General features: G+C 39.5%; 2 protein-coding genes across 7 annotated transcripts in view; both read right to left on the reverse strand.

Annotated features, from left to right (window-relative positions):
- Positions 1–4,795, reverse strand: part of epb41l5 (erythrocyte membrane protein band 4.1 like 5) — a 29,542-nt gene extending 24,747 nt beyond the window's left edge. For all 3 annotated transcript variants that reach the window (XM_067515947.1, XM_067515948.1, XM_067515946.1), the window contains exons 1-3: positions 4,598–4,795; positions 3,283–3,494; positions 217–321 (exon numbers count right to left, since the gene is read on the reverse strand). In XM_067515947.1, the coding sequence (XP_067372048.1) occupies positions 217–321; positions 3,283–3,462 (285 nt within the window). In that variant the 5' untranslated portion in view covers positions 3,463–3,494; positions 4,598–4,795. The remainder of the gene's footprint in view (positions 1–216; positions 322–3,282; positions 3,495–4,597) is intronic.
- Positions 4,796–10,053: 5,258 nt separating this feature from the next.
- The window catches only part of ptpn4a (protein tyrosine phosphatase non-receptor type 4a), a 60,429-nt gene continuing 57,357 nt past the window's right edge, over positions 10,054–13,125 (reverse strand). For all 4 annotated transcript variants that reach the window (XM_067515441.1, XM_067515442.1, XM_067515440.1 and 1 more), the window contains 4 exons: positions 12,723–12,851; positions 11,198–11,346; positions 10,931–11,066; positions 10,054–10,548 (listed from right to left, as the gene is read on the reverse strand). In XM_067515441.1, coding sequence (XP_067371542.1) covers positions 10,153–10,548; positions 10,931–11,066; positions 11,198–11,346; positions 12,723–12,851 — 810 coding nt within the window. In that variant the 3' untranslated portion in view covers positions 10,054–10,152. The remainder of the gene's footprint in view (positions 10,549–10,930; positions 11,067–11,197; positions 11,347–12,722; positions 12,852–13,125) is intronic.

Consider the following 13,125-nt stretch of genomic DNA (forward strand, 5'->3'; position numbering starts at 1 on the left):
TACTACTAAAATACTAATGTCACACAGGTAATTTTACTACAGTAGATATTCTTTTAGAATACTGTACGTGGTTTTCATTTTTTTATATTTTCAATAATCATTAATTGCAGAAATCAAATGTCAAATAACAATATTTTTCTAAATTACTTTAGCATATAAAATAAAGACAAAAAAGAAACGTACCAAGTACACACAAGTGTAAAAGTTAAATCTTACTGGCACTTGTGCTGAGTCCATGAAGCGCAGTCCAAAATAGTCTTTCTCAACAATATCCAGGTGGTACATAATCTGGTCAAACAGCTCCTCACCTTTGGCTTTTTTCTAAAAATGGAAACACACAAACAAGCATAGGACATAGGCATTTGGGTCAAAAACTCTCACATGGGGACATGATGAAGAGACCAAGTTGCAAAGTCCAGAAACTAGAGATAATTGGTTTACTATCACATTGATTGTTGCAAAACAACTTTTTGCTGCCACAGCTCTAAAATGAACAGACATTTTAGGTATTTAAAGCTTACCATAGTTCTACAGAATTTCCCACGGTTAAGAAAATGGCTAAGCCTCATTTTCCCACCACTCCAAAATATTGTTTTCAGTAGACTTTTATGTGTTCTTACTCATGGTTTATACATTTGCACAGAGAGATATGAAAAAATATAAACATAAAGTATTCAGAGCCTGAAAAGGTGTTTCCCCTTTTGGCCAGGCTGTACCAGTTACTGTCTTTGCTCTGCCCAGAATTAAAAGATCGCTCCCTTGCGTGTGCACACACACACATACAGACGAACGTCACCATGAGGAACAGCTACAGGGCTGACAGGGTAACTGGGGTTGAAGTAGGTTGGTTAAACACATCTTGCGATTATCTGGCAAGATCAGCCTGCTCTACTCTTGTTCAAGGGTTTTGTATGTTTGACTTTACTCTTACATCCATTGCTTTGCACCAACTGCAACTGCAAATATCTTTCCACTGTCTATACTTCTTATCCTATTAGAGGTTGGATGGGGCACTGGGCAACCCAACCAGTGATAAGGGGAAAAGCAGGGTACACCCTGAACAGGTTGGCCTACTTTACACCATCATTTCTGCAAGTTGCAAATGACTGTAGGTTATCCCTGTATCAATAATTCCCATCCACTCAAAGACATTATTTAAAATAAAGCAGACAAATATAAAGTAAAGCAGACAAATATAAAACAGGATGAATATTTACATTATAATTCAGTGGGGAACATTAAAAATGCTTAAACTGTACATACTGTAGCAACAAATCCACAGGAGCACCCTCAATGCTTTAGGCAGGTGTTACCAGTGGAGGGGAAGCAGGGGTGTAAACAGAGAGTGCTATATAATACCTGTGACATGACCAAAACGTTTATTCCACACACAAGCACACACACACACACACACACACACACACCCCAAGTGAGCTCCTGGGCAGCTCAGGGGGGGCTGGCCCCATGTTAGTTGGCATAGCTGACAAGGCATACCGCACCCCTACAGTACCCAGGGAGAGGGAGTACAAAGGACTCATTGTGTGTGTGTGTGTGTGTGTGTGTGTGTGTGTGTGTTGCACCCAAGGGCTTGTTATAGTGCTTGCAGTATTGTTTGGCTGTTTGCAGTCTTTCTGCCTGTCTGTGAGCATACAGCTCTGTCTCTCAGAGACTCAGTAAGTATGTCCAATCGAGAATTGAGGTATTTAGCTTGTGCTCTCATCCACAGCTATCATTCAGAGAGAAGAAATGCATTCATAAAAAACAACAACAACAACAACAAAAAAAGGGCATTGTTTGATAAACTGATGTCTACTGGATTTTAAAAACATGAGTGTTGCTGGACAGAGGAATGCTTGGAGAAAAAACTTTGGGTGGCCTTGCAATCATTTACTCTGGTGAATGAATTTTATTCAGTTTCAGATTGTGGCTATGAATTTACGACCATGTGAACCTCTAAAATAAAATACTGTAGCAGGGGGTCTGCTACTTTTTAGCCTGTCTGAGTTGAACAGACACCCTGGGCACCCTTTGAAGGATCTCAATATGACTGACTGACAACATGACTGTCAATTGTTGAGCCTCATCAACCCAGAGAAGCAACATTTTATATTCAGCAGAACAACACAGCATGTATTGTTAAACTATGGCAAGGGAAAAATAGTCTGTGAAATTGAAGGGTGTTTAACTTGTTTTATAAGCATCTCCCTTACGTGTCTACTTTCAAGACGCAAAAGGAAAATAGACAATAAGAGCTAAACTAAATGAGAAAAGTCCAAAATATCTGTAAAAAAACTATCCTTTACTAACACAACTCTTCTGCACTTCTTCCCAGGTTGGGTTAATGTTGTCACTGCCTTCCAACTGGTGTGTTTTTGTAGTTGCCTCCTCACCTAAACTGAACTGGATGTTATCGCTTAGAAAGTGCTAGATGATAAGGCAGAAGGATTTGCAGAAACTACCTATATGGGGGGGGTGGGGAAACAAAGAAAACTTATTTGAAACAAATGTCTGAGGCTCTGCTGGTATGCAGAGAGAGGGAACAAATTTTTAAATCCTGGAGGGATTCTATCCATAAAAATAGTAATCAAAGCAACAATTCAAACTGTAGCAATAATTTCTACTCAACTATAAACTAAGTTTAAATCTGTGAGCCAGGGAAAAGAAAAAAAATCCACATGGGGGGATGCAGGCTGGCATCATTTCAAAACATAATGCCACTAAATTCTTTCACAATATATTAGTTTCTATCTAGAAAACGTTGATAGACAATAACAAATCGCATAACAAGAAAAGAGAAGCAATAGAAGAAGGGTAATGAAGGGTAAAGAGACATTCAGCTTTGGGTTAACTTGTTGGGCCCAACGTGTCATGTGGTGCTGTCATGTGATTAAGTGTGTTCTGCGGAGTGGATCATGGAATTACAGGTGATCAGCAACACGATAACACACTTCAAATAGGCTTAAAGGACTGCTCCACTGACATAGACACACCATGGTCACTACTATGCCTCTTTTACTTTCCATCTTTCATGTAGCCACCAATATTTTTAGTTATGTTGTATGCCTGTTTGCCAACGATTTGTCATGAAATGTAAACTCTTGACTGAACATTACATGTGCTAAAAAACACGTGAAGACAACCATTACAAGAAACAATCTAGAGTTTCATCTGACTGCTAAAATCGTGTATCATTAAAATTTCTAAACATACATGTAAGTGTTGCTACAGAATTTGAAACAGAGGTATTCAGTAGGGACAAACATTGAAATTCTAGAAGCTTACTGGCAGGTCAACGCTGACATCTGTTCCATCCAGCAAGGATACGCGGCAGGTGACGATAGACTTTGCATCTCCAGCAGCAGGGATGTGTGTTGTAGCTCGCTGGGCCTCTCGTAACCGGGCTCTCTCTGCATGTTTCCGGATGGAGCGTCGCCCCAGCGTCCTGCGCAGGAAACTCAGCATGATGTTGGAGAGAGAGGGTTATAGTACCAGACCTGTGAGGAAAGATGACAGATATTAGATTCTATACATGAAGCTCATTGTGTGTTTGTAAACTGTACAAGCCTTCCGAAATATTACAAAATGAAGGTTACCTATGCAACATATCAGAAATCAGGAGTATCCACACACACTTGTTGATATATACAATTATAACGTTATTCAGGTGACGAAATGAAAATATAATGTTAACTGGATACACAATATTTTAATTATAACCCCAGTAACGGGTTCTGTCAAAAAAAGAAACAGTTATATGTATGTCCGATATTATGGGACTGAAAATGATCCTAAGCCCATATGTGAGAGACTTTTACTATACTAATTAGTTGATCTAAGATATGTAACGTTAGCTAAAGTCCATTGATAGTTATAGTTTCAGGTGTTTCAAACTGACAAGTAACTCTGTTAACTGGTGACTGTTTCCCGAAAGCGTCCGTAGTTGTGTATTTGTGACAGCTGCTGGAAACAGTAAAAGTGCACGTTCACTCCAAAACAGACTCAGAACAGTAACTTAATATGAGTTTTTGATACTGTAATTTACAAAAACGGCACAAAGTGACACTGACAGGTAGAAGAAGAGCAGGTAATGGTTCCTGTCCTCCACATCTGTAGTAACCTCGAGCAACCACCGACACATTTATATGCGGTCGAATACGGTCATCAGTTAACGGAGTCACTAGTCCATTTGAAACCCAGGTCTGCCAGAAAAAAAGCCGTTGATGACCTGTGCTTTACCGGTTATAAAAACCTCCTTAAAAAATAAATACGTACATGTTTACGAAATGTAAAGACATTCTTCAAAATGCGTACATGGCTGTGAAAAAATATTGATGAAAAAACTATTAACAAAAGCCGCACTTGTACTCCGTAAAGGCCTGAAATACCTGGAGGAACTTAGGCAAGAGCAACAGGTGTGCAGTTGTTTTATCGCACGAGCTAATCCTTAGAAAGGATCGCATGGCATACGAATAACCCAAGCGTTGCCCCGTGCAGTAAAACAAACACCACCCTTCGCTCCGAGAGCTGTGTCCGACATACACTTGCTCCGCAGCCACTTATTGTGGCCCCGAGGACGTCTGGATGAGAGGATACTTACAAAAAGCCTCCTCGCGTGAATTCACGATGTAACTATGTCCGCTTGCATAGCAGACGACTAAACAGCAAATTCGTACATCTCCATGATTTGTAACTTCTTTCTTTTTCTCTTTTTCTCTTCTTTTATTCCCGCTCGCCCCTCCTGTGGGATAATTTCTGTCCCAGGTCCCAACAAAAAAGTAGGAGGCAAAGCTCTCCTCAGGATGTGACGTCACGATAAATCCCGACCAAAACGTGATTAGCATTTTTAAAGCGACAAGCCTTTTTAAAAGCTAAATTCAGTTAAAATGTCCTTTGATCCTTTCGTTTCTAAACAGAAATGTTCACGTATTCAGTTATATTTCCCTTGGCAGATTATATTTATTTTTAGTTATAGTGTCATTTGTTATCATAGGAGCCAGAGAAGAAAAACCGACTGTTTAGCTTTTAATTTATATTAAAATTCTAATATATGAATATAATATAAATAACCGTTCAGCCTTGAAAACGATGTGCCATTTTTAAACTTTCATCATCTGAGGACTAGACTCCAAATTTATTTTCTGAATTTCTACCATTGTGTTAGTCCATTTGACACTATCGCCATCTTCTGGTTATATTAGGAATAAGGGTTTTATAACATTTGATTCGCGGTTTTCCGATAGCTTGAAGTCATCATTTCTGGCCTCTTATCAGCAACTATGTAATTTAGTTGTCCTTGGAATTAAGAGTTTCTTTAAAATTACATTAATTTGGCCATATATGTCTTCACTCTGAAGTACGTATATCACTGTTCTCAGTTGTTCAAAGTTAAAACCTTTGGTAACAATAAATCTCCATATGTGATTATTTGTAAGCTGCCTACTGTATAAAAATAGCCTGTACCTTTAGGTTTCTAAACTGGGGAAAGACTGGGATGATCACTGGATGAGTATGTGGACAGAAGAGAAGCACCTGTACAGTATATTTGGCCTTTTACCCTCCAAACTGTTTATATTTACTGAAAACCCATCTGTAAGCTGTTGTTGGTATTAAATCCAGAGGTGATTGGCAGTTGTGTATGAAAATACAGATAATTATTCCTATACACTAAAACATTACTCAGAAAAAGGCTGTCTGTAGATAGTTATTTCAAATGTAACATTCAGACATCAAAATGTGCTCGGTCCATTCAAGCAAAGAAAATGCCCTAAATTCTGCTGTTTTCATATGCGACAGCTGCCATTTTGGCCTCTGGCTCAGTAATGCCATTATAAAACAGGATTTAAGTACCTTATTCTATCAAATCATCTGACATTATCATTAATCCTTAAGGCAACACAACACATTAGGGAGCTGTGTGCTTAGGATTTTTTTCCCCAAGAAAAGCTGTTTTTTTTCCCCCTTTTGGTTAGCCTTACTATCAGTGTTTATGCTATTTTCTTTGGATTCTGCAAATGCAGACATTTTGGTAAGGTTATAACTCACAAAAATCTAAATGCAAAATTAGACAGGTTGACAGCACTGGCACATCTCTTCTGCTTGCTCTTAACATTGCCCAACCTCACTTTTACAGTGTGGAAAAGCAAGGTGATCGGAAGCCACATCTCCATGCTTTGACAGACAAGCTTTAATTGTTCACAATCAAGCTTATAGACATGTCCAAAGCACCGTAAAACCATGATACGAGAAAGAAACAAGCAACTGAGGACAAAGGTTTTTTTTTTTTTTTGTATAACACAGGTAGGAGTTAACCAAGAAAATATTACGGTAAAACATTTTGCATTGTTCTGTTTCATTATATATACACTTGCTATTATAGATTACTTTCAAATAAAACAAAGAATTTGAAATAGCAGTTTTGAAATACACACAATTTGTGTCACCTTTGAATTACCCAAAAGAGAAAAAAGAAAAAATATAAATAAAATAAACAAAATCTTTCTGCTCACAAATCATTTTCCCTTTTATTTTAAAGATTTTTTCATATACAACATTGTATTTACATGGTCTAGTAGTATTTACACAAAATTAACAAGTGGCACTGTGTAGTTAGTTCTTTTCTTTTTCTTGTTCCCTACAGGGGTCTTTTATTTAAACAAAATAAAAATGATAAATTAAAAACAAAACTCATTTAACAATGCTTTACTGTAGCTCTCCAACTTTTTTTCCCAGTAGCACTACCTGGTACTCAGCCTTCTACAAAGTGCTGTCCTTTTCCTACTCAGCTATAAGGGTCTTCATCTTTACAAAAATACAACTAACCCAAGCCCTCCCCATGCCGGGTCCACTATAAACTACCTTTGATCAGTACCTCAAACAGACACAGACAGTACCAGTTATGTGTCAACAACAAAACACTGACAGCTCATTACTGGACATTTTGTGCAGATAAAAACACCAGCAGTTCTGATCTCTCAATAATTAACTTTTCATTGCAGGGCATGTGCTGTTTTGTTTTTAATGTTAAAAATGAAGATTTTCTGAGTTTTGTTGAAGCCACGTTACCAGGAGGGGCTCAGTGTTAACTCAATTGGATCTAAATTTGTCAGCCCAGCTGCTGTATACAAAAACTGATGATTTTCTTTTTGATTATAAGTTTGCACATGTGGGATCTGCCACGTACTGTGTGTCGAACTGTTAATTTCATTATTTCAAAAGGTGAAATAAGTTATCTAGTGAAGTCATCCTCTGGCTAGCTTCGGTTTGTTCTTCTGTGGAAAGCAAGCTGTTACTGATACTGCGCTATGTACCCGTGGTATTCTGCTGAGATGTGTCATATGCCTCGAGGCCATGCAGGGAGAGTGGGATCCATGTAAAATGATCCAAAAGAAAGGCATTTGGGGAAAGACAATGAGAAGAATAGACTCTGGATGTTGCGTGGGCTCTGCAGAAATGACTGATACCACCTGAGAGATGAAGTTAGGCAGGAAATACATTAAAAATAATACACACAGTGAAGGGGAAAGTCGTTTCTAGGTACAGTACTTCTTGATCCCACATCTACTTTTAGCGAAAATTTGAAATTGAGGAATGACTTAGTTTGAATTGTTTTTTTCACAGGCAAAGATTCAGCATGACTTAAGGATAATAATAAAATAAACACAGGAAGGCTCTGTTTGCATTTGTTCAAAAACTTGAGACTAGATACGGTTCGTGGCACAACCTTTCATTCCAGTTGACAATCAAGCAGGCTTAGACCAGACAGCTAACAAACTACATGTTAGACATGGATGATGAGAAGACATACATAGAAAGGAAGATAACAGAGTACACACATTCTCTCTCACATACGCACATACAGAGCAGTAGGTTTTGTCCAGCAGAATCCACTGTAGGAGCCAATAACAGCAGGTACTGAAGCAGCGAATAAGCAAAATATCTCAAATTATAAAGAGGCTACACTCTGCTCCATAGTGCTATGAAAAATATGACCGCTTAACCTGTACTTGGAAAATAAAAAGACTCAACAAGCAACATAATGCTGGATTTTGTGAAATAAAAACACATCACTCATGGAACATCATCTTGGCTTCAAAACAACATGCCCTAAAAAGTGGAAGTATAATTGGGAAAGATCAATTTAAAAAAAAAAAGAAAGAAGTATTGGTTAAATGTTCTGTTTGAGCTGTTTTGAACTGTCACCTGTTCACTGGCAGACAGACAGATAAAAGATTAAACAGCAAGGGCTGGTTCTAAGCTCCTCTGCAGTCCCCTCCTGACCTCACTGTTACTTAGTTAAAAAATAATCAGGAAATTCCCCTGGAAAACAAATAACTAGTCCCCTGATTGCTTGCTCACACAATGCAATGACATCCACCAGTCTTGACTGCAAACGTGTTCCAGTTTACAGGTTACACAGGTTTTGACCTGGTTGGGGAAAAAAAGGCTGAGGTCAATGAAGGGAGCTGTTCAGTTGTTTTACAATTCACACTAAGGTTGAGATCAGTTTACTGTCCGGTTGTACTTTAGTTGGTAAGGCAGTTGTCCAAGGACCACAGGGTCAGTCGTTTGATCCCCGGACCAGTATTTTATATTTTATATATATATATATATACCATGTGACCATGTGTGTGTGTGTGTGTGTGTGTGTGTATGTCTCTGGGCAAGACACTAAACCCCTAACAGCCCATTCCCCTCCCCAGCTGTACAGTGTCAGTCCAAGCCCGGTAGAAATTGGGGAGGCTGTGTCAGGAAGGGCATCCGCCGTAAAAACTGTGCCAAATCAACACATGGACAATGATCTGCTGTGGTGACCCTGAACTCACAGGATAAGCTGAAAGGACAGAAAAAAAAATAATTTGAATGGTGACTGATATTTGGACTCCTATTTGTTTTTCAGTTTAAGCTGCAAGGAAGTATTTGGGTTCCACAAAGTGGTTTAATCTTTTAATAAAAAATGTCCATCACTCAGGGAGAAGTAATAGCTTGTCACACAGTGGGGCTATGATATCAGTGTCTGGCTCAAGGACACTTCAGTGAGGACTCTGATGTACATTACAGGTAAGTTGATTTAATGTTAAACTGACAACATATCAATTTGGGGAAAAAAAAAAAAAATTAATTGAGCTCAGCCTTGCCTCACCAACCACGACAGCTGGAAAGTTGTGACTCAAGTGTGACCATGTGTCTACTGGGGCCTCGCTTTGTGACACGGTGTTTGTTTTTATGCAATGTGAAAAGAATTCATTCCAAATTATTGATCAATGTTTATGCAGATAGTACAAATCAAAGGGAGGTGCCCAGTAAAAACAGGACCTGAGGATTCTAAACCAGTTCCAATCTTTGTCCCTTCACATTGGTGGCAGAACATGTGTCTTTAAGCTCAGAAGCACAGCACAAAGCAGGATAAAAGTACCCAACTTGCCACAGCACAAGAATTGAGATACAAAGTGCTTTCAGCTGTCCATCTGTCAGTCTGTGCTGTCAGAAACTTAGACAAGAAAGCCAGAGAAAGATAAAACCAAGTACAATAAATTAAATCACTGTTTTTTTTCCCCACAAAATGCAAAAGAAATAAAGAAGTAGTTAGAAGAAGAGGAATCACACTACTTTACTACCTAAGATTTAATCAGGAAAGCATGAAGCTCTAGACTCGTACAAACAGAACGTACAGCTTTTTTGTTCAGTGGACAGGGTTTGACACAAACTAAAACACAATAAATACTCTTTCTCAAGAACAAAAGATAAGGTATATCTCTTTATCAGCTAAAAGGACACAAAAAAAAAAGGCAGGTCCGTCTGGCAGACTCGCACAGAAGGGGACAGGGCAAACCCTTTGGTGCAAAAAAAGGGCTCTGGGTGTATGGATTTCCATCTAATGGGACAGCCCTTCCCCTTCATACTTATGGCACTACAGCAATTCCCCATCCACATTCTACCCACTCATACTTTTTATCTTTCATTCTTTGTACACTTTTTTTCTTTACCCTGAACATTCAGATTCTCCTAATGATACCTATTCAACACAGCTGGATTAAATTTTTTTTAAGTCCATAATTTCCATTTTTGTCAGCATAAAGTGCAACAGTGCTTTTGTTCTCTGCTCCGGCCACCTGGCCTCTTCCTGGTAACCTCTGATGACTCAGTAGTCAAATGTCACGGGTTAGCGGGATCGGGGTCAGGGTTCACGCTGGTCTCACTTGTCACGCTGGTGGCACTTGCGACACTTGGCTCCTCTACTTCCTCCTCCTCGTCCTCCTCTTCTTCCTCCCCTTCTTCTGTCACCTCTCCCACATCCAGAACTTCTACCTCTTCATCGTCATCATCATCTTCATCCAGACCTCGTTTCAGCAATTCCGCCACAGCTACCTCACCTTCCTCTGCTGCCGCTGTCTCTTCTCTCTCTTCTCCTCCTTTCTGCTGCTCTTTCTTGTCCTCATCCTTCTCATCATTCACCTTTTCTCTCTGCTGGTACACAGCGGCCTTGAGTGGTTTAACCATACCTTCCTCGTAGACTTTCAAAATGGCCTCACACACAAAGCGGTACTGGCTCTGAAAAGAAGAATATAAAAAGACAGAGAGACAGAGAGAGAGAGATAGAGAGAGAGATAGAGAGAGATAGAGAGAGAGAGCGAGAGAGAGAATGAGAGAGAGAGCGAGAGAGAGAATGAGAGAGAGAGCGAGAGAGAGAATGAGAGAGAGAATGAGAGAGAGAGAGAGAATGAGAGAGAGAGAGAGAATGAGAGAGAGAGAGAATGAGAGAGAGAGAGAGAGAGAGAGAGAGAGAGAGAGAGAGAGAGAGAGAGAGAGAGAGAGAGAGAGAGAGAGAGAGAGAGAGAGAGAGAGAGAGAACGAGAGAGAGAGAGAGATATTTTACCTGCTCAGTTTAAGTGGCTGAGACCAACTGGACAGACAAAAAAATTTGACTACATACAGGTGTTTGTATCATCATGGCCCTCTGGTCTCGCATAGTCCGGACGATATCTAGGGGATACACCGGCTGACTGCACTCCATTAAACACAATGCTGTCTCCATAGTAATAAGAACCCCTGTTCGACCAATACCGGCACTGGAAAAAAGTAGTAGGGACAATAATGAATGCTCAGTTATATTATGTAAATTATAAATGAAAGATGCTATAAGTTTGTTACAGCGACTGTTTGATATGGCCCTATAACTATTACAGAATGGCAATTGTACCTGCAGTGTACCACCATGGGATGGTCCTGTCCAGCCCGTTTGGCCCGTACCAGAGCCACAAAATCAAGGAAATCAGTGGAGTCATCTGGGACACCATGATCTGGCCAGGCCACGTACTGAATATGAGTTATCTCTCTCTGCTGCTCACTCTGTACAGAAGAAGAAGTAAGTAAGTAAGTAAGTAAGTAAGTAAGTAAAAAAATACATCCATACATACATAAATAAATAAATAAATAAATAAAATACTATTATTGTCATGCCACAGAATTGAATAATTTTGTTCAGGAAAAAAAAAGTTTGGAAACAAACTGAGGGGGTTCACTTTCACCTCAGGCCTCGGGTCACTACAAAATGAATCATTTTCAGATATTGCTTATTCTCAACCCGAAACAAGTTATTGTGTTATATGTGGGCGACCTCCAAATGACTACTTGACACCTTGGTTGTGTTATTCTGGTCTTTACATTTCTAATGAAACAGGCTGTTTGAATAAAAACAGTGCATTTACACGTTCTACTTTACTGGATGCTGTATTTTCTCTAGCCTTACTATGAAATATTGTTGTATACTGTTGCAATCTACCACTTTCCATTTTTCCTTGACAATGATTCAGTGATATAATGATGATGACATATACACACAGTGCAAATAACTGACCATTGTTTCCTTTGCAACTCATTGCCTGTGTTCCTTTTAAATATTGCCTCTCTGCATTGCCATGGTAACACATCTATCTCCACAGCAACAATCACAGACAAAGGAGAATGCTAATTGCCTCCTCCTACAGCCATATACTTTAAAGGTCATGCTAACATAGACCACACACTGTGAAGTAATCAAGAAAACACAGATAGCAGGAAATGAGGAGGAAACAGCAGGAACAATCTTAATAACCATTGAAAGTTAATGTTTAATTAGACGCTGCCATTAATGATGGTATGGTAGTTGATTTATTACCACAAAACGTAATTGTACCTGCACCAACAAACAGCAGCCTTCCGTTTAGAAGAATGTAAAAGGAAAGTTCACTGTGATGCGGTCATTTAGCACAAGGCTTCAACGTCCCGAGAAAACAAAAGTAACAGTCCCCAGTCCCATTTTCAAACTATCATCATCATCCCACTCTTTCTGTTTGGTTTCTCTTTCTTTCACTGTTTCAGTACTGTGACTGACTGTGGTACTTGGGTTGTCATGGTAACCATATCCCAGTACATGGCCTGGATGCAGCAGTGGGAGCCAGAAAAAGAACAGCCCACACTGGTCACTATGGCAACACACCTCCTCTTGCTCCCCAGCAGCTCATCGTTCCTGAGACTCTGGTTCCTCTCTTTGACTAGACCCAGAGCGGCTCTTTTTGCACCGCCTTCGCCCTCCTCTCTAACTTGCTGTGGTTGTCAAAAGACACCTCCCCACTTTCTTCTTTTTCTGCCATTTCTTCCACTCATTCTTCCTTCCATTTCCTATTTGTCCTATTTAGTTTCTTCTGACATCATGTGCTTGTAGATGGCTGTGTGTTTGTGGCTACCTGTGTGTGTGTGAGAGTCATCTCCCGGACCAGGAAGGCAGAGTTGCCCTCTTCGTTGTGGCATGTAACTCTAAAATCTCCGTAGGTGGTACTACTGTCTGGGTTGGGCCAGTACTGGTGACACTTCACCTGTAAACACATATTAACATACAAATCAGTACATATTTACAAAGTCTAATAGCATAAGTGATGAAACCCAAATTTCCCTGGATCACAGAGCTCAACATTTTAAGATGTTTCAGTTAGCAATTCCAACTGTATGTGCAGGTTACTATGATCTATACCTAAAGTTTTACCCTCTTGGTGTCTTACTTCTGTCTTACTCCTGGAGAAAACCGTTTGACTAAATTAGCATGTAATTGGTTTAACAAAAGGCACAAGCTTCATAAACTTAAAACTATGT

The sequence above is a fragment of the Channa argus genome, chromosome 9 (genome assembly GCF_033026475.1).
Source record: "Channa argus isolate prfri chromosome 9, Channa argus male v1.0, whole genome shotgun sequence".
In the NCBI taxonomy this organism is placed as follows: Eukaryota; Metazoa; Chordata; class Actinopteri; order Anabantiformes; family Channidae; genus Channa; species Channa argus.